At 40.0% G+C, this 21,547-nt stretch overlaps 1 protein-coding gene across 10 annotated transcripts in view; it reads right to left on the bottom strand.

Moving 5' to 3' along the window:
- The window catches only part of LOC102047329 (transmembrane 4 L6 family member 1), a 54,734-nt gene that overhangs the window by 6,750 nt on the left and 26,437 nt on the right, over positions 1-21,547 (bottom strand). For 4 of the 10 annotated variants that reach the window (XM_055723627.1, XM_055723628.1, XM_055723629.1 and 1 more), the window contains exons 1-6: positions 9,632-12,241; positions 8,176-8,234; positions 6,328-6,399; positions 2,048-2,137; positions 1,810-1,958; positions 276-456 (exon numbers count right to left, since the gene is read on the bottom strand). In XM_055723627.1, coding sequence (XP_055579602.1) covers positions 276-456; positions 1,810-1,958; positions 2,048-2,137; positions 6,328-6,399; positions 8,176-8,234; positions 9,632-9,746 — 666 coding nt within the window. In that variant the 5' untranslated portion in view covers positions 9,747-12,241. The other 6 variants (XM_027798375.2, XM_055723630.1, XM_027798376.2 and 3 more) reach the window with 5 other exon arrangements.

Below are 21,547 nucleotides of genomic sequence, written 5' to 3'. Positions count from 1 at the left end.
TCATGACCACATGTGCCATGGAGGGGGAAAAAGCCTTCCAGCTCCTATACAGACTAACTTCACTGTGACAGCTGAGGAATCAGCTGAAAGCATGTGGTCACATACTTCCATGAAAATGCTACACACAACAGCGCAATAAAAAAAAAGTTTTACACTGAACTGTTGCTTAAGAACACCTAAAAAAATAGCTGCTGAGTAAGAGTCCACATCAGCATCAGTAACAATAGTGTTTCATGTTCATCTGAGAAGCATTGTTACCATTACTAATGGCTTACCTCCTCATGACTGCAGCACAACCCACATAGTCCTCCAAGAATGGCATTGATAATCTGTATGAAGCACAGAATGAACTCTATTCCTCCCAAGACAAGAAGGATGGAAAAGAGGGTAACGTTCCACTGCACAATGTTTTGAGGTTCTAGACAGTCAGCCCACTTCTTATACTCAAACAAGTACCTGTAGACAGCAATTAAAAGCATATTAACATTGTGACAGAGTAGGATGCTTACCATACACCAGAAACAAATTACATCTAGTTTGTAACTGCATCGAGGATAATCACTCTAAGTAGGAACAGAAAATGCAATGGTTTATTCCATGCAATGTTTGCTCTGTTTAAGTACATGTTGAAATAATAACCATACATTTTTGTTGAGTCTTAATTTCTTTTTTAAAAAATAATCTAAGCTATAGAGGCAGAATCTTCTGTTACTGATTAAAGGAAGACATATGCTCAAGAAAGCTGAAAGAGTTAAGCTGTTTCTCAAAACAGCTACAGAGTTTTTCAGGACTGGGCCTTTGTTCTAAAAGCAGCAGTTACTGATCTGAAGCAAATGTGTCACTTCCTCTCTTGTGCTGCTGCTGTCTTTGGGCCTGCTCATGCCCACTCTGGAAGAGCCAAACAGCAAATTCAGACGGGTACTGCAGTATTCCAGGTGTTACTGCTCACCCATGTCTTCAGAACATCAGCACTGATGAGCCTTCAGCAAAGACTTAACTCAGTTCTATATTCAGCCATAGTTGTGGGGGGTAGGGGAGGAAGAATGCCCTCTCTTGGGAGAGATGCAACTGAAACGTAAAATTTAAACTCTGCTGCAAAGGAGCTTTATGTGGCTTCTTAGTACTGTTTCTAGGGTGGCATCAGCCACAAACTTACTAGAAACAGCCCCAAGGTTGCTAACCACACAGATACTGTAAAAGCATGTCAGGATGTCAAGATGCAAACCAAATCCTCTTCCAACCTACAGGATTTGTGGGGATTAATGGCGAATAGCATACAACTCAGCTGCATAGGCTTGTTTTCCCGGAGAACCCTAATTAGGGATAATTAAGTGCTTCTGACCCTCTCCACCCTGCGGTGTACTAAGATTCTTATAAACCTTTTCTAGTTTCATTTACAAAGTTTCTATGCCATTGTCATTAATGAAGGTATTATGCCAGTTTACACCGAGGCGAAGCAACTTCAGAAGCAAACCTCACAAATGATAAGAAAAAATTCATAACAACTGCTATTCATAGTTTGTAAATCCCTCAAAGCCCTAAAACTTTATGTTAGAGATAGATGTTCATGGACATGAACAGTACATACATATATGGTCAGATGCCTTTTTGTAGGATGGTATATTGCTTTGGTTTTAAACTACAGCAGTGTGGGTAATTGATGATATCTGTTCACTTCTTAGTGAGCAAGAAGCATACATTTATGAATGGATCTTGGTATATGGTTACCGGATATTGCTGAAAGGTACTGCAATAATGCCCATGTGTACATGGGGGAAGATATAACATCCTCATGAACAGACAACTTACCCTCCAGAAGACTCAGTGAAAGGATAGATCCAGTTTCTTTCTAGGTGAGTAAAACAATATGGTCCATGAGACAATCCCAGTGCTGAAATGATTATGCAGTATCCAGAACCAAGGATCCCAACAAAGGCTGCCAAAACTGAGGAGAGCATCTGCACGCCAAACATAGACATGAACTTTTAACACATCCACCACTTTGTCTTTGGCATTATCTGGGACTGGAGCATAAAGGCTCACTCACCACACAGCTTTTCCCACAGTCCTCATGGCCAAAGCACCCACAGCAGTTGTCATTGTGAAGCCCAATGAATACTGCAGCTGGAATGAGCACCTAGGTACAGAGCAAATCAACCACATTGTGCAACAAAATAGAACAGACAGGGCAGATAAAACACAGTCCTCCCACTGCATTCATTTGTATTGCTTCTTGGCAGGGGTTGGGAGGGGCAGTCTGTATAGATTATTCAATTTTACTCCTATTTAACACACTGGGCATCTCCTGTTAATATCAGTAGTACCAATACCAGGAAAGGTATATTTCTGTTTCCACCCTGTGTATACACAGCACTTAAGAGTGTGAACAGCCTGTCGTGGTCATGGTATTGCTGCATTGTAAAGTACTTCAACTTTAAAAGTTTTTGTTTGACATTAAAGGCTATATCCTGCAAATACAAGCTTTGCAAAAAAATACATTCACTTCCTGTCAAATGAGGACTTCAAGATAAGCCTCTCACAATTATTTGTTAAAAAAAAAATCCAACTACTACCAACATGTGAGTTACTGAAGAGTAGTCGTCACTGTCTGTGTGACAAATCAGTCTGACTAGAGTAGAAAGCCTAGGAATATTTTGCCCAGTTGAGGCAAACATCTCATTACAGACATATAGCTTTCTCTAGGTTTTCACAACCAGTTTCCAGTGACAGAAATGCGAAGTAATAAAGCAGAAGCTATCTGTAAGAAACATAAATCATCCATACTCCAGAGCTTTTAGCATAAAATCAAGGAGCAGAGCTGATTAGACAGAGCATCCTCCTCACCAGCACTAACAGGACTGAATAATAGTGTGCACTTACAGACTCTACACCCAGGAGTACCTTGAAAAACCATAAAGAAGGAGCAAAGTATTACCTGCAAACTGCACAGATTTATTTAACAAGACACTAACATAAAAACTATCCAGTTAAACAGTCACATACTTGTCAGCCCTTACTTAAACCTATTGCTGAGCCCCAGTGCTGCAGGTCTGAAAGAAGTTGTACAAGTGTGTTCCAGGAGCAGTTCCATTGATTTCACTTGTATTATTCTGTGTGTAAAGGCCAGTTCTTTGCAAATCCCAGTCTAGGTTCCAACGGGGCTGTAACACAGCCTCTCACAAGATCGACTGCACGATAAGGCCCTCTTTTTCAGCTTGTGCTTTGTAGACACCTTGAGATCTGTAGCACATTCCTAAGAGAACTTTTAAAAGCAAATGAAAAAAGGAAGCCTGGAGTCAGGGAACTTAAATATGCTACAATGTAGCCCACAAAACTGAAAAGGCAGAAAACAGCATCTTCAGATTAAAAATGTCCTATAATAAATATACTCAGTTCTTCATGCTTTGCTGTTACTCAAATGCAAAGCTTTGATAACTGCCACTCAATTCCTCTGAATAAAGAGCTAAGGCAGAGAAATAACCATCAACATCTCAGACAACAGAAATTAATGATCTGTAACTAAATGCTAGTTATCTAGGGACATTTAAAAGGAGAATAGTTCAATAATATAACAAAAAAAATTAAGATTTAACCCTTTATCCAAACCATGACCCACTGAGAGGCTCGGTTCCAGTTTTGCATTTGGATTCCACAACCTAGACCCTATGATTTTCTCAGCATTACAGTGACATAATGTTGCAGATAAGATAACAAGTAGTAACTAATAATACCTATGGGGTAATATACTTAATTTCTTTTGATACAACTCCAGACATACCTGTTGATGAGGTATTTGATCAATAAATTAATGTAACTGGTAAAGAAACAGTAATACCAAGTAGCTCCAAAATAAACTTGAAAAAACCACTGGCTCATTACTTACCAAAAAGCCTCCACCTAGAATGCCATGAAGGCACTCCACATATTTGCCGAGATGATGCTCTGAAGCAAATCTTGTTTCGCCATTGGGAAAATAAAGTAAGATGTTGGCTACAATGCTGAGCAATGCAAGGATGAGCAACTTATAACCAATACACCTAGCACACTTCACAAAACTCATGTCCTCAGCTTTGCAAATCCTTCTTCAACTAGTCCAGTCCAACCTATCTCATACCTGTCCACGCCTAAAAGAAGATCAGCCTTTATTCTCACCTCCTTAAATACTCAGGGTTACCTAGCGACCTGGATGACGTTTACAGCTCTTCATAACTACCATTCCCAGCTGCAGAGTGAGGGATGGCAGAAAAACACCACCCTTTTAAAATGCAATAATTGTTGACAAACCAAATGCAATCAAGGAAATACTGAATACTGGGTAATTTCACTCTAATATATGGTGCTTGGAATGATCACCAGTGAACATGATTAGACATGAACAACAGGCTTAAACCACAACACAAGTTCTGTTAGGAACTAAAGGAAAAAGGGTTTGCTTACTTTGTTAGAAGCAGCTTTGACTTTTAGGTTTATGGACTGATTCAGAACAACCCGAAGCCAAGGAAAGACTCAGCTGACTTCAACAGTATTGAGTCAGAGATTTGGGTATAAATAGAATAAAGTCTACAGCAATGAGGAGTATGTAGAGCAACCTCTTGCTTTTCTATCCTGCTGACGGAATAAGAGAAAACCTCATCAGGAGGCTGGAAAACAAATAAAACGGACAGGTAGCCTTCTAAGGCGTGTCCTTATTCTTACCATTACAAGGCAAGCTGAATTTAGATTAACAGCCATTTGTAAAGCTAAACCAAGCAAACACTGGTGAGAAAACCTGCTTCAAAAGGAAGATTATAAAATAGTCCTTGTATTGAAATTTCATGTATAGAAGCACAAAAAAAAGAAAAAACCCTAACAAAGAGAAATGTGTTATATCAGGGGTTTCCAAACTGAGTTACATGTACCAGTAACATCAATTTTCATAGTAAATGGTGATACAAAGTGATCCCAAAAAATTAAGATCTAGCCTTTGCTCTTTTCCCTCATGCAAATTTTGCTGAAATAGCCAAAAGCTTTCTTCTTCACATACATACAGTACAGCACAGAGGCATAAGCTGCCATATCCACTACCATCACATGACAGAAGATAACTAAGAAATGCAGAGGCCCAGACTAGATCTGGGAGGTGGTGCTGCTGCTGCTGCCATTATCATCACACTATGTAATTCTCATTGCAAAAACCAGCAGCTAGACAAACTGAGTTTGGGAATGTACAGGACATAAGAAGACTATAGTGAGACTTTTTCAGTTATTTAGGGGGAGAAATATTCAGTGTGGGTCGTGGTTTTTGTTTGGGTTTTTTTTGGTTTTTTTTGGAAGGGGTGTGGGTGTTGTATTATTTAACAGCTAAATAACACTGTGAACAGAAGTCCAAACCAAATCCATGGTATTCTTGCAAGAGATGTGAGCAACACTGAAGCTGAGAGAGAGAGAGAGAGAGAGCACACAGAAAAAGGGGGTGCGGGGCAGACAGCTGTCTTGTGCAAATGTGGTTTTGTGATGTAACTTCTCAGGGTATTGTGGCTGTTGACCTTAGAGACTTCCTTCATTATGAGAAATATCCTCCAATTGTAGAAACATAGACTTGCCATTATTGTGCACTTCACCTCTGATGACTAAAACAAGCATTATCATCATCCTGCAAGTTTCCTCTGCAGAAGGGAGACAGCTGCTCAGCTGAAGACTCCCTTTATTGTGTTTATGCTAAAAAAACCAAACAACTCCCCCAAGAAAAACACCACACCATACACATGACCAACGGGAAGCAGATTTAAAATCTGTTCTATTTGTAACCTGAATAATTTTTTTTCTAAACATTTGATCTGAAAAAAAATTTCACATAATCAAGAACTTCCTATATTTAAAATAAATTCTGTGCATTATCAAACATGTGGGCATCACACAAGCATTGCAGTCTACAGTTACTATTAACCCCCTGCCTCATCCCCCAAACAATACAATAGTAGTTCAGACCATTCTTTTATGTTATCATATAGGTTACAGAAATCTTATTTACTTCTTGTGTCTGTTTGTTTCATAAATCTTCATTTTACTGCTTGACAAAGTGAGCAGCAGTGGATTTTTGGAATGCATTGTGGGCAGGTTGAGTTTTAAATGATGAAGCTGACCCACACACGAGCAGTAGCCAAACATGAGCTTCTCAACAACCCAAGGAACAGCAGGGCCCAACCTGCAGCTTGTGACATGCTCCAGCACCATGAAATGGCAGAGTTTACACTAGTGTAAACAAAACCAGAATCAGGTTTTGAGTCTCTTATACAAGAACCACAGTGCTTGCACTTAAAATTGTAAGATAATTGCTTACTCACTCACAGGTGCTTTCCCATCACCCACGGGAAACTCCACTATTTCTCTCTCACAGGACTGTTCCTGTAGCTCTGATGCCTGTCACGGAAAAAGAATAGATATTAGAACGCGCTCAATCACCCAGTGTTATTAGAGACAAAAAAAGTCTAATTCTAGGCTAAAGCCTAACTTTAGACTGTAGGTCTAGTCCTGAACTCTGGCTGAGGAGCACCTACTGCAGTGTGGTATAGGAAGGATAAGGCAATCAAAGGGGCAGTGAAGCAATTTTGATCACAGACTCTAAGGTCCCGCAGGTACAACCATTGTGAAAGACTTCCATATCCTCTCCTGGCAGAAGGGGGCTGGTTTATAAACAATTACTGCAACTGGCACTGGCTTGTATCCCCTTATCACCAGTTCTGCAGAATAAAGTTTGTCAGCAGAACAGTGCTTACACGGGGCAGGACACATGCCAGAGACGTGGCTAAAATTAGATGCCTTCTCCAATTACTGAGATATCTAATACCAAGACTAATTTCACATGTGGTCCAAGGATCCAGCAGCCCCTCTATAAAACAAAAAAACCCTACCTTAATAGTCACTGTTGGTTTGGTTCTTCCATTGTGGCAGAAGGACAAAAGCCTGCTTCTTTCACAAAATAAAGATATTAGAAAGGGACTAGTGTTTCCTGATGCCAAAAAGTGAGTGATCTCATAAACAGTAGAAGAGCTCTCCACATTCAAGCTCTGAAAAGCAGAGCATTCTCCAGCCTTCTGTACCTGCTCCTCAACCAGTACGATATGAGTAACAGAAATTACTTTCTCAGGCTCAGTGGTGTATTGGAAACCCTTACTATATTTTTTGACAAGTCCTAAGTTTATCTATTGTAGAGAGGAGCAGTTTATCAAAGACTGTCAAAGTTACCACAATTTGTGAAGTTAACAAATGCCTGCAGAGAGTGGAAAAAACCCAAACCCTAAACCTCCCAAACCACAGGATTCTATCAAGAAAAAGAAAACCATGAAGTATCACATTTATCCTAAAAAAAGCAAATTACTTCAACTACAACCACATCTAGCATCTCCGCCTTAAGCTGGATTCCCAAAGTGATTCATCATGATCAACAGAAGAAACAGCAAAGAGAATTGCCATACAAAACCAAATCCCTTTTTCCTTACCTCTCTGGCACATGGTCAGGGCAGTCTGGCTGCTATTCCCTTCATGGACATAAGATTTTTATAGCTCAGCTATCCCAAATCCCCAGTGTTAATCTTGCTAATCCTCCCACTGAATGTTGCCTTTTTTTTTTTTCTTTTTTCCCCAAACTATTTTAGCAACTAAAGACTTTCTCATGCCTTATAACCAAATAATGAAACACCTGCAATAAACATTTCTGCCATCAGTGATTTCTGAGCAAATAGAAGCAATTATATTTATTTAAAGATTTAAAGATGCCAGAAAAATGGAAAGAAAGATGCTGCTCTACTGAAAAACATAAGGTGCTTCTTCCCAATAGTTTCTTGTAATACTCCAAACTGTCAGTCCTACTGCTTTACGCTGTCTTATAGCCACCCCTAGACATGGCTTGCTAAAAGACACAACAGTGATCAAGAGACACAGCTGAAACAGACATGACACGTCTTCCAATTACCCTGACTTATTTTTTCTAAAGAAAAAATAACAAAGGGCCTTGAAACAAATAAACATTTTTTACTTTATAACTGGTCAGATGCGAATTGAGGGAGCTTTACTATAACATCATTGCCATTTGGACACCCTACACTACAACTTTTACCAGGGAGTTTCTCACTGTAACTTTTCCTGCAAAACTGCTGGTCTATCTACCATTGAAAAAAGGTTAATGGGAGGGAGTACCTCTTGTGGAAGCACTAGCAGGGTGTGGTAACTGCATGACATCTTTGGTGAGACACAGCCTAGGAAACAATAGCAAGAAAAGACTGGACAACCCAGCATATTTGTATTGACACAGGTTATGAATTCACACTCATATTCCCTTATAAGATATCCTCATTTGTTCTTCTCTTACTGCCTAGTAGGTTACTGCTCACAGAGGCAAACACTAGCTCAGACAGCTGCTGGGAATGTATGATGAATATGCAGTCACCTGGTATATAAACTAAGGGAAGCCCCTTGGCCAGCTGTCCAGACAGAGCTCCCAGTGACCTCAGGAACACCTAGGACTTCCCTTTAATCAAATGGAGAAACAGCCATCCATGAGACCATCCATTTCTCAATGTCCAAATGATTCATTGCTCATGTTTTCTAGCCACTGTCCACAAAAACACTATGCCATAGCTATAATTGTTCTCAGACACGCCACCTCACAAGTGCGCATCAATCGGCAAACCCCACATGGACAGTCAAGAAAGGAAACTGCTCCCTTGAAGTCCTTGGGGTCTATGGTCTCCTGGCCACTGCCAGAAGAAAGTTTCTGGGTGACCTTTATTAATTATATGACAGTTCCTTGGATGAACTAATGAACTGCTTCTGAGAAGCAGCAACCACCTGTTGCCATGAGACCTATCACTGAACATAAAAGCAATCACTCCTTACCCAGCTATAGCACACATGCATATGCTCACTTGCTATCTCTGCCATCACTTTGAGACAGAAGACTGATCTGAACTGTAGCAGAAGTCAGCTTGAACTGAGCACTCACACTTTAATGCAACAACACACACTGACACATACAGATTTAATGTATTAGCAATATTGCTGACCTAAGGAGGAGTCAGCAATGATGCAACAAAAGTAGTTTTGACACTTGACCAACCAGCTTGGAGATTCAAAAGCTTACAAGCAGGGCAGAGCTACCACTAAACAAGCAGGTAGAAATTCCCCTCTTTAAAGGGGAACCCATAAATCCAACTTAGAACAACTATTACTGACCCTAGACTTGCAATGCTACTGTAACATCATTCCACAATCAGATTAACCACTTCAAAAAAACCTGTTTTCTGGTGACATCTAAAAACCATGATGTAGCTGCATTCATCACTTCTTGCAACAATGTTATTACAATAAAAGTAGGACACAAGACAAACAAATTCTACCTCTACCCCTGCCACAGCCTGTGGGTGAAACCCGGGTCACGCAAAATGGCCAACAAAAGTTTGTTTCCCTTGGACTGTAGTATTTACACACAGCTTTGCATTCTGTATTTCTAGTTTAACTCCAAAACCGTGACATCCTTGCAAAAGTTAAACAAGCATGAAGTATTACTATTACTGTACTATAAGCATACTCTTGTTTTATACTGTGCATATGTAATGGCTGTATGAATCAGAGAATCAGGATTAGCTTAGCATACCTATCTCTGTGTAGCACTGTATGATGAACAGACTGTCTTGAGGCTTGAAATGCCACTCTTGTGGCTCCTCTCCCCTGTAGCAATATGCATAAAACAGACATTTAGTAGAAGACATCTAATTCTGACACTTCAGAGAATAAAACATGCAATAAAAATTATCATGGTTATGTCTTCGGCTCTTGTGCAGCAAAAGCCAACCATCATACCTCTTTGTGTTTCTCATAGTGATCCCGTGAGTAGTTTTCTACTTACCTCTAATCTAGAGGGGGAAAAAAAAATTTACCTCTATCATACCATATATATTTTAGATCTGTAGGGTCAAGAAAAAGGAAAGGAAAGAAAAGGAAAGGAACAAATTTCATTGCCCATTTTGTTTCACTAGCATATGCCTCATGCATTGTTCATGCCGTCTTGTCTCTGGAATTAGCCATTAGTAAGTTCATGCCAGTTAAAAACTTTTAAAATCATTCTTGCTGAATGATCTCACAACTACTGCTTGGCTAGGAACAGTCCATGTATTGATTCCATAGCAGTAAAATGTGAAATTTAGTGTTTAAAATTAATGTGTCTTCCGTGCCATCATGACTGATATTGCAGCACACTGTATTTGCTTGCAAATCTTTCAGTATCAGTAGTAACTGTTTCACATATATCACAATCCGAAGAGAAAATCAGACATGACCACGAAAGTCTTGAAAGACGATTTCCTAAACCACACTCCCACCCTTCCATCAACGTCTGTTATCATCATTTAAATTGGAACTCTGAAATTCATTTAACAATATACACTCAGTGCACTGAAATTTTGCTACCATTTGGTCCTTAACATGGCTGTCAATCATATAGCCAACTATTTCATGGTCATGTTCCTCCACCAGGCACATCAAGACCTCAAAAATGTTATATAAATGTAGCACATGTTTTTAATAGCAGAATGTTAATTACAAAAAAAAAAAAATTAAAAACTACAGTTAAAGAATAAATCAGACTACAGAAGATCCCTTTTAATCTGAGCAACATTTAATAGAGAAAAGCAGGAGAAAAATATCATTTAACACTGATCACGTTCTAGTTAATTGTTAGCCTTTTTTTAAGGAAACGCACTGGAACAATACAACTGAGACCGTATTCTGTGTAGACATACAAGATACCTGTCTGCCAGATGGTGCGTGTATGACATACAATGCTTTGCTGTGGCTGCTGCTTTTGCAAGGTCCTTCTAAATCATGTATGTGGTTGCCATTCTCATGAACTGCAGCTTGGTTTGGAGGGTGGGGCAAGACCTAAGTTCATGAATTAGGAGTTTTATATTCCTTTGAACTATAATTACAGCTAAAAGTATTCATGCCACCAGTGCACCTAAACATGGAAGTTAATGCCGCAGAATTACACACACATCCATTCCATAGCCATCTCCTTAGTGGTCAGATCCTGCCCACAGGACTTTCTGCAAGTGCTTGGAAGACAGAAAGCCCCACGACTTCCACCAGCTCCCTCTAGTGATAATCAGGCCATGACCACACAGGCTCTCTTGCACCAACTCATGGGCCACCAGCTCCAGTGACCTCTGGCTCTCAAGTCTTCTACAACAGCTCATGAAATACCATCTTCAAGTTACAGACACCATCTGCCTTCTGTGTAAGATGACAATGCTCAGTAACAGCTACTGGTGGCACAGGAGTCAGGCACAATGCACTCTGAAATAACAGGAACTGAACTAAGGCATCATACCCACTAAGTCAAATCCTGAAGGCTTCAGTAGCACCAGATGTGGTTCATCAGCCAGTTCCAAACGAGACCTCTTCCAGGAAGAGCACTACTACTATATGTTAAGTTAAAAAAGGAAGTAAACCATATTTTTTCTTTTACAGATCTTCACACAGCAGACAAGTAGTCCCACTTATAGCTCTCCAGAAGCACAAAGACAAGGGAAACAAAACAAAAATACTGGAAGTCTCCACTAAAGTTGAGGACAAAAAAAAAAAAAAAAAAAAAAAAATCACAGTCCTTCCCTAGTATCTGAGCTGCATCAAGTAACACTTTCATCCAAAAAGGCAGGCACTGTCTTTGAGGAAACTGCAGCCATGTCAACAATAGCACCTGCCTGTCAAGCAAAACACCTTGAGGTATTTTTGTGTTATACTCCATCAACTTCCAAGATTTTGATCAATTACACTCTGCCCTAAGTTGAAGTCATAGGGCTTACTAACTGAGTGCAAATCAGGGGCATACAAAACGCTGAAGGAAAATTACGATGCGTCCTGTGGAACCACTATAGTTTTAAAGCCATTACACAGTTCTTCATATGCAGACTTTCTAAGTGGGTCGCTGATTAATCCACAAGAAATTCAAAAAGACTATCATAACAAGGATGTTTCCATGCCACCTCATAGCAAGAAGTTTATTTTATTTCCGATTATGCGCTAAGCAAGCAAAATACTCCTTTACCAACAGGCCTGAGAACAGCAAGTGCGACAGTACTACATCACCCCTTCTCTGCTACGTATAGAAAATGGTGAGAACTGCTGGCAACATGGTCCTCGCAGTTGCTTCGGCTACTGTGTCTGTGGTACAATTGGAAGTTCCTGGCCTAACTGTTCACTTTTCAAGCACTGAATTGAGATCATACCTCTTTCGGACGAGTTCAAGCAAATCCAGGCAGCAGCTAAGGCTTGTTGAGGATTCATCCCACACTCTAGGATATTTAGTAGCACCTTTAAAAAGATTAAGCAAAGTTCTACAATGAGGTAGAGCGTACACAATGCAATAAATCTCACAAAACATCTTCTGACACTTCACAGAAAGACTGCTCTTTTGCCCAGAAGCTGCCTTTGCAAAAAATATTTTAAATTCAACTTCAGAGGCCTGATATTTGTCCTTGTGGAAGTTTAATGCAGACACCTCATGCTAGCAAAGTCAAAGGCTTACTGATAACTGGGAACAGAGGCTGAAGAAGCAGAAATTCACTCGCATGTCCTATATTGCCCTATTCTTGAGCCTCTGTGTTCTAATGAAAACATAGCTCTAGACTCTACAAGAAAGGTATGGGCTCATGTGTGACACGAGCTACAGAAGAAAAAGGGTGTACCTGCAGCTCTTAGGAGCATCACAAAGGGAGGAAACAGGAAGAGGATAACTGTAGTGAATAAAACAGATGTATACAAAGCAGACTAAGTTTAATCCAGCTCTTCACCATATCTGCTTTGGCTACACATTTTTTTAAAACTGTTTGCAAGCCTGTGTTAGCTCTCATCCTCCATCACCAGGGACAACCAATAGGCTTACTAAACTAAAGAGAGACATGCAACATCTAAGGAAAGCATAAAACCAGTGACAGAAGTGGTTATAGACTCCATCTTGCAATCTGAGGAAGGAATACAGTTTGTGAGGAAGCTCTGGCTCATCATCCTCTCACTTACACTTTCCATTTATCTCTAGCACATTCCACAGCAGTGAACAAACAGAATAAAAACATGCACAGATCACTAGAAAGGACTTTTGTCCTCACATTTCTCTTTGGGAGAGCACAACTATTAGATCTCTGAATGTGAAAGCTGCTTTCACAAGTATTTTGCATCTTCTTTGTAGCATTTTCCAATTAGGAGATTCAGAAGCTCTTTTATAACAACAGAAAATAAGTAAATAAACCTACAAACACAGGTCAGCAGGCTAAGCGATAACATACAAACATCAAGGTAGGAGGGCTTCGTGTGACTGTGGGTTTCTACATCCTGCCTCTCCCGAGCAAAAAGCAGTGAAGCCTTCCATCTGTCAGTACACCACCAAAAAGCAAGTGTTACCTGCACCTGCCCTTGTGTCTGCATGAATTCTTCCATCACGCTGACAGAGCTCAGACATTCATGACTGTCTGCAGCAGTTGCTAGGGTGGGACTGATGATGTGACATGGACGTGTCCCTGCCATGAGGCATTTTCAGTGGCTGCTAGAGAGGGAGAGGTTACCTCCTCTAGTCTGAAAGAGCATAAACATAATATACCTTACATAAGCAAACGAAAGATAGATTATACTTGACAACATCGTTGAAAGAACAACCAAGTCACAGTAATCGTGCATGTCAGCCACTAAAACCGATCTGATCAGCAAGCCTGTGATTATAACATCTGAGAGGGTACGTAGTGACCCTGACTGTAGAGAAGTGGGCAGGACTGGTGGCAGCCTGTGAAACATTCACCAGAGGATGCTCAGCATACACATCAGTAGGTACCAACGGTTAAAAGGAGACTATCAAGGCAGACATGCCAATGACTACTGTAGCCACTTGTATCTCTGCAGGAGTCCACTTTCAGCTGCATGTCTCTGTTAACATCAGCAGGAAAAAAAGAAATCCCAGAAAATGACATCACACTCACAGTATTTATACAGTTTGATGTTTTCTACAAAGTGATACACAGAATAAACACCTATATAAAATACAGCTGTGGCCAAAATAAAGTAACTGATGTTAAAAAGTCTTAACTTCATATGCTGTCAGTTTTGCCCTTGTAATAGTCACTTATGTATTCAGCTGAAGATGGAAGGGGAAAACAATGAAAAGCAGACAGCAGCCCCACTGAGGGATTTCTGTAACACCTATATTGCCATTTTAACATCTGCAAAATATTTGGGAGTGGAGAAGCCAGCCTGTCTGCTCAGCATAGTGAGCATCAGGAATGTACCAGCCCCTGAACGCATCTGCATGATGCTGTTTCTAAGCCTGCCACTTACAGCCTATTGTGGCATTACTGAAATGTGCATTCAGGAGTTTCTCTCTCTCAGCTGCTGCCTGAGTTCAGACATACAGAAAAATACCTTGTCAGTGTGTATGGCAACTGCTGCATGCACAAAACATGGCAGACCTATGCCGAGGAAACACTGTGCACACTAGAATCTAGGTCCCTCAACTACAGTGCAGTAGTCAGGAATAGTCTTAAACATTTTTTTGATCTGAGGAAGCTACAATTCTAGCATTCCAATAAGCATAGAGGAATTCTTCAGAGTGGTTACTTTCAGCCTTCTGATCTGAATAGCTATGCCTATCTTTTTTACCTGCCATAGGCTACCAGTGTAAAAACATTCATAGAAACTGACTTGCAAGCTGCTAAATGAACTGCCTCAAGATTTCTTCATCATACAATAAACCATGACTTTCGATGTGTAGCATCTGTAATTTCTTTGGCTAAGACACAAGTTAAATTTTTCACAGAGAATCAAAAGCTGATGCTTTCTGCTCCTTCTCAAAGTTACATAACAGAAATGTCACAGTCAACATAAATCTGGAGTGAAATATCCTGCCATTGGACAGTAGGTATACATGTAAATCCTTGTGGATTGCTGTCCTATATGCTCTCTCCTACACAAGATCAGATACATTATATTTATTGAGTGGTAAAAGCAATTTTAGCTATTAAAAAAACCCCAAACATTTAGTACTATTTATACTATTTAACTGTACAAGTAGAGTTAAAAAATTGCAGACCTGTGTCAGTGTTAAGTCTCCCAAATACAGATGTGCATATTTGTGATTAGTAAATGTCAAAGCTTAAGTCAAAATGTATGTGCAATACATAAACTGCAGAAATTCTTTGGGAAATAAGAACAATTGTATGGTCCACAAGATATGATGGCTTTTACAAATATCAATGGAAATTAGCTAGCTAACAGACAAAACCAAAGAACTACATATTGCCATTTTCCTTTTGGCAGGAAGCAATTTTCTTTACAAAAGGACACAATTTTGCCACAGAATGAGACCCATTAATTCAGTTTAAAAAAATTACACTGATGCAAACAAAAATGCTGTTTTGGTTTTAGCTGCCACAGAGTTAATTTCCTTCCTCACAGCTGGTACAGTGCTGTGGTTTGGATTTAGGATGAGAATGATGTTGCTAACACACTGATGTTTTAGTCATTGCTGAGCAGTGCTTACACTAAGTCAAGGGCTTTTCAGCTTCTCATGCCCTGCCAGCGAGCATCCTGGGGGGCACAAGAAGCCGGGAGGGGACACCACTGGGACAGCTGACCAGGGGATATTCCACACAATACGTCATCATGCTCAGCATATAAATGGGGAGGAGGGGTGGGAGGCAGTGGTATTTGGCCAGGGGCTGGCTGCCTGCTGCTTGGGAACAGGCTGGGCATTGGTCAGTTGGTGGTGAGGTATGGTTTATCATTTGCATCACTGGTTTTTCTTGGGGTTTATTTCTTTCTCTTTTTGTTATTTTCCTTTTCATTACAATTTATTATTATTATTTTATTTCAATTATTAAACTGTTCTTACCTCATTCCATGAGTTTTCTCACTTCTGCTCTTTCAGTTCTCTCCCCTACCGCACTGAGATGTGAACAAGCAGCTGAGTGGTGCTTTGTTACTGGCTGGGGTTAAACTATGACAAATGCCTAAACAGTATATTGCTAAGTAACATACACGATATGATGCTATTAAAGTTTATCATTAGTACGTCAGTCTTGGCATTTCAGGATTCTGAATGAATAAATGTTGCCAGGGCAGAATTTGGATTACTTACTTTTTCTCCTCAAGTACAAAGTTTGAGAACTTACTGTCTATGCCAAACCTGTATTGTTATTGATCTTTAACAATGATTAAATTTCTGCTGCATTTGATATTTAAAAATAAACTCTACTACTTAACTATATCTGATGAAGAGAGAATCATACAACCTGCTACACTTAAAGTTTTTGGGCCACCCCTTTAGCTGAGTAAAAGGGGAGCAAACAAGGAAAGAAAAGGGGTGTGTGGGGAGTGTGGAAATACATATAGCAACAGAATCCATCCAAAGAAATATGCACAGAAACAGAGCAAGTACAAGAATTTCCCCATTGTGAAAAACAAGTAACAGAGCAAATCCCACTCCCATCTGGGTGCTTAACTGGTGCAAAGACTATAAAACAGTAATCCAAGAAACATACGACATTTCTACTTTTCTCTCAAAATAAAATGAAGATCTAGAATTTACAAGCACATGTTGCAAAGAACTCATAAAAACTTCCTTAACCTTCTAAATTATGTTTACAAAAAGAAAAAAAAAAAGAAAAAAAGAAAAAAAGGAAAAAAGAAATTATTGCCACTGGTAAAAACAAGAGTTCTATACATACGGGTTACAGGGTACACAAGTTGTTGGGGCAGTATAATCTCGCAGCACTAAAGGAATCACTTTCAAGTATCTTATAAGTCATGGAAAACATTTCTATCTTTCTTTGCCTTAAATATAAAAAGGTTTAACTGTGGCCACCCCAAACGTAACTTCATCAAGACTGTATTTGCATAGCTCTGCATGGAAACAGGGCTGACCTGCTGAGGCTAGTGAAGGAGTGAGACAACTTCACCTCCTGGACTTGGCCAACACACGTCAGTCAGTCCTCTCCTGGAATTTCACATCTGCGATGCAGAATGAGAACACAGGCAGAAAAGGCTGAAACTCCACCCCTGTTCTCCAGTTGCACAAAGGTGGCTTGGCATAAAACAAAAATCAGTCAGACAGAACTTAACAAGAACAGGAAATACGTATTTAAAAAATCTGAATATTAGCTGTCCTGTCCTGTAAGAATAGTACAGTTTGGACTCCGATTATCCTCTCAGAGAGTCTTCACACACACTAGAACCTGTTATATTGGGAAAGATCTTCTCACTTGCAGCATAAGTTCTCAGCCACCTGGAACAACCCCTGTGCCAAAGCCCATGCAGTTGCACTTAATGAAAGAGCAGGCATTGCCTTGAACCACCACAGGGAAGTAAACTGACTCAGTTCTAATGTCAAGACATATTCAGAACTGTATTTCTACTCTGAAATGCAGAAAACAATAAAGTTTAACATAAATAAAAATTCTGGCTCAGCTAAAAATAAACCACTGTATAGCTACAAGACATAACTCACCCCATCTTGTGAACTGTCCTACTGGAACCAGAGGACATATTAATACAGGTAAATGACAAAAATACAATCTTAACCCATACTTGCCTTATTAAAGCAAAGGGCTGGATTAGCTGGATAGTCTAGACTCCTCACGTTAGTACAGAACTGGAGAAAGTTTAAGGAGAATAACTCCAAACTGGTAATATAAAAGATAATCTGAAACAAACGTGACACACCAAGTTTCAGACAGACACTTCGAAATGACAGATGTTATCATATGAAAGACAAAGTACTGGACGGAGCCAAAGTCCTCTCATAGCCATGCAATGCCTATATCAATAAGGCATTTCAACTTTATAACTAATATTTGGTTAAGTTCAAACACAATCCTGCCAATGAATTAAAGTAAACAGACCTATCTAAAGTACACAAAAACAGACTAACACAGCCTGGTACTTAAACACATGGGAATTTCCACCTGTACAAGAGTAACCATTGTGCTCATCGGACTTTCTTCATTTTCCTTCAGTAAGGCTGGCATTGTACAAAAGATTATGACTTTCAGCTACAAGTTCTTGCTAAGCACACACCTTACTGAATTTGACCAGACGGCAATCCCCATCAGCCTCCAGTATTTCATTTCTGCCCTTCAAAAACACTAATGGAGCAAAATCATTAAACAGAAAGGATAGTGCTGAAGGCTGGCTGGTAGGGAAGCAGAGCCACATGGAGCATGTTTGGAGAGCTCTGCTGCAGTGTTCTTCCACGTTCTGCTCTGCGCATGTGGGTGCAGTTCCTGCCATGCTGAATGCTTGGTTGGGGGCAGAAATTCAGGGCCTGAACATTTGCCACAGAAAGCAGCAAAGCTCTTATGAGAGCTGCAGTCATCTCTGACTGAAGGTAGGTGCTCTCCCCTCTCCTCTGCCTAACGGAAGGATGCTGCTGACACTGCATTTACTGCCTTGTGCGACAGTCAGTACTGAAGAAACCAGTTGTCAAGAGGCACAGACACCTATAGATACACTAAGACTTCAAAACTCTGGGGCGTGCTGTAGTATTTGGTTCTCTGATCAATGCACCTCTTCTATTTCTATACTTTTTAGTTTATTTAAAATCTGCAGACTAATTGTTTCTAGTAAGTCTTTACTGCAATTTATCAATTGTTATTTACTCTTTTCCTACTCCTTTCATGTTTTAAGCAGTACAATGGTATACACGAACCAATGCTCTAAAACCAAAGAATTTTCTGAGCCAAATTATTTAACGGAGACAGACATACTTCAAACTAAGTAATTCTGAGGGAAGTCTTATGACCATCATATGTACAGAAGCAGATTAAAATCTCCAGTAAGAGAGTTTCTCCTCATACTACAGAGTATTCTTGTACTTGCCTAATCCAAACGCATGAAAAGAAAAAATACTTTTTAAAGGTAATTAGTTAAGAACGCTCCTCAGCATTGGCTCTGGACAGGCTTTTTTTTCTAAGTACCAGAACTTTGTTGGGGTCAGCACAGATTGAGAATGCATCAGTGAAGCAGAGTTTCATGACCTCAGTCAGCACATGCACAGTCAACTGTATTGTGACCCATAACTGAAAGTGGCAACAAAAAAAGTACAATCACATTAGATTTACCACACATTTTAAAATGTCCATTGTTACTGCATAATAAAAAGCACTGTGTATTCAGATATTATTCACATAATTTATTTAAGGTATTATTAATTTAATTATATTGTTCACAGCATTGCACAGTAGTTCACAACGAGGAATTCTGAAATGGTATAAAATTGTTTAGAAAAATCATTTAAATCATACTGGAGATTTTCTTTGAACTTTATATTGTAGCTTGCAAAACAGTATTTTCAACACAAAAATGAAACACTTTCATACTAAGAACCTCTCTCCCATAAAATTACATTTTATTTAGTAGTAGAAGACTATTCATCGTACAGTTTACTTGAAATCATGCCTTCTGACTGGGCTTCAATGGAGACTTTCCTTGAACTGTAAACGGCTAAAAACTTTTGCAGAATCATTCTTCTGTGGCTGAATCACACTTTCAGAGTTGGCCAGACTTGAAAAACAAACGCATGCCTCTCAAATCTCTTATTGGATATAAAAACCATACCTTTAACATCAGAATTCTCCAAAATGTTTAGGGTCAAAGCTGTGTTTCCTTCTCCACTTGGAGGTACTTCCCAAACATTCACACACTACAAGAAGAAAAAAAGCTCTCCCTCCCCCAACACCACCCCCACCACCCCACTTTAAAAAACAAAAAAAAGAGCATTATTAAAAATTATACTAAAACCAGCGTAAAGCTATTTCTTCATAACACAAACTGACAAGAGCAAGTGGCTTTCCCCACTTCTTCAACTCAGTTTTGTAGAAAAAGATATAAGCGTTATAAATTAGCACAGTGTTCTATCGCAGTAACCCAATCTTCTGTCCAATCCAGCATAAGAAAGTGGTAACACTATCATTATTGCTACATGGGGGGAAATCTTGAGCCTTCACACAGAATAGATTTTCAACTGCAGATTAGTTACAGATAAGCGTTTTTCATAATGCACTTGAAGGTTACCTAATACTCATTTGACACAACATGACTCATAAATATTCATTTGACACAATATGACTCATAAAGGGTCATATTGTGGCCTCTTTTTTTTGCCTAATACTCCCTAGAGCTGAAAAAACTCAGAACCTGTCTGCAGCAGAAACCCATCAGTCAAAACTGTTTCTGAGAAGCACATAAAATTACAAAAATCCTTCTTCTGCCTTCAGCACAAGCTCTGTAAACTACCTGTCAAAGAATAAAAGCTTTGACTGTAAGTCTGCGTGCTCATAGGAGGACATCAGTAGAAGTAAGATGCCCTGTAAATCCTGCCAAATACGCATGTCGCTAAACTTCTTTGTCAGACAACTCTTACCACAGTCATGATCACCAGACACTGCTCCGCTGCTGCCTTGCATCTCGCCAACACTACTGTTACTTGAGGTTGCACCAAAGAAGATGGCACTCCAAGCAAGACCAGCCTACTCATATGGGGTTTCACATGGAGTAAGAGATGTGGTTTAAAGTGTCCTCAGGCTGAGGAAGGCCTGTGACTTCCCTCATGCTGGGGAAGCATTTTAATGATCTGTTGTTAAGAACTGGGCACCCCAACTTCTACAGCTCTGCTCCAAACGCAGCAATTTTTGCTCATTTTAAAATGTGCTTCTGCACACTGATTTGCCACAACCTCCAAAATTCCCTCTTCCCTTTGACAGGACCAAGGCATGACCCACTCCTCCTCCTCCTGACCAACAATGTAATCCAGCAGCCAGCTTTGCAGCCACCTGCTACTGCAAAATCTAGCCCCATGGAAGGAATTCCCTCTCCCCCTACTGCTAGGCAGCCACAGCTCCAGCCCAGGCTTCCTAACACCCATTGGAAGTCAGTGCCAGTTCTGAGGTGCCTTTGCAGGTCTAGCCATAGACCATGTCAAGACAGATCAAGCACTCCCTGTTCCTCTTCCAGTGTATGCCATCCCAGCGAGCCATGCCCTGGCTCCACACAGCACACATACAAACACATCCAAAGTTTCAGATGCTACACACACCTGCTGAGCATTAAAGAAAACACCTTTAACACTGAACTAACCCAAATTATCTTTCTAAGCCTACAAAAATGTACAGTTTTATGTCTGCTTTCAAAGCTGCTGTGTATCTGGATGTTTTGGTTTCAGTATTACTCAGCACACAGATTTTCCTGCTTTGAAAATAGGAAATCCACCAGCCCAACAGGTAGCCCATTAGTCCTAAGAGTCTGTCCTCTGTTGCTCAACTTGGACACTACTCCCACTGATGTAATTCAAAAGTTTCCTCGATTAAAGGCTACAAGCATGGGTGTGCATGCAGCTGAGTATTTCAAAATAGCCTCTGTGAGCCATTCTGTGGACTTCTGCTTCTTTCTAAAAATATGTCTCAATAGACAGTGGGTGTGCCACTGAATGAATGACTAATAACTTTTTCCTATAAGCCCTAATAAGGATTAGAGGGAA

Source organism: Falco cherrug, chromosome 11 (assembly GCF_023634085.1).
Source record: "Falco cherrug isolate bFalChe1 chromosome 11, bFalChe1.pri, whole genome shotgun sequence".
Taxonomy (NCBI): domain Eukaryota; kingdom Metazoa; phylum Chordata; class Aves; order Falconiformes; family Falconidae; genus Falco; species Falco cherrug.
The sequence above is the reverse complement of the archived record's forward strand: the minus strand, read 5'-3'. Positions and strand labels throughout refer to the sequence as shown.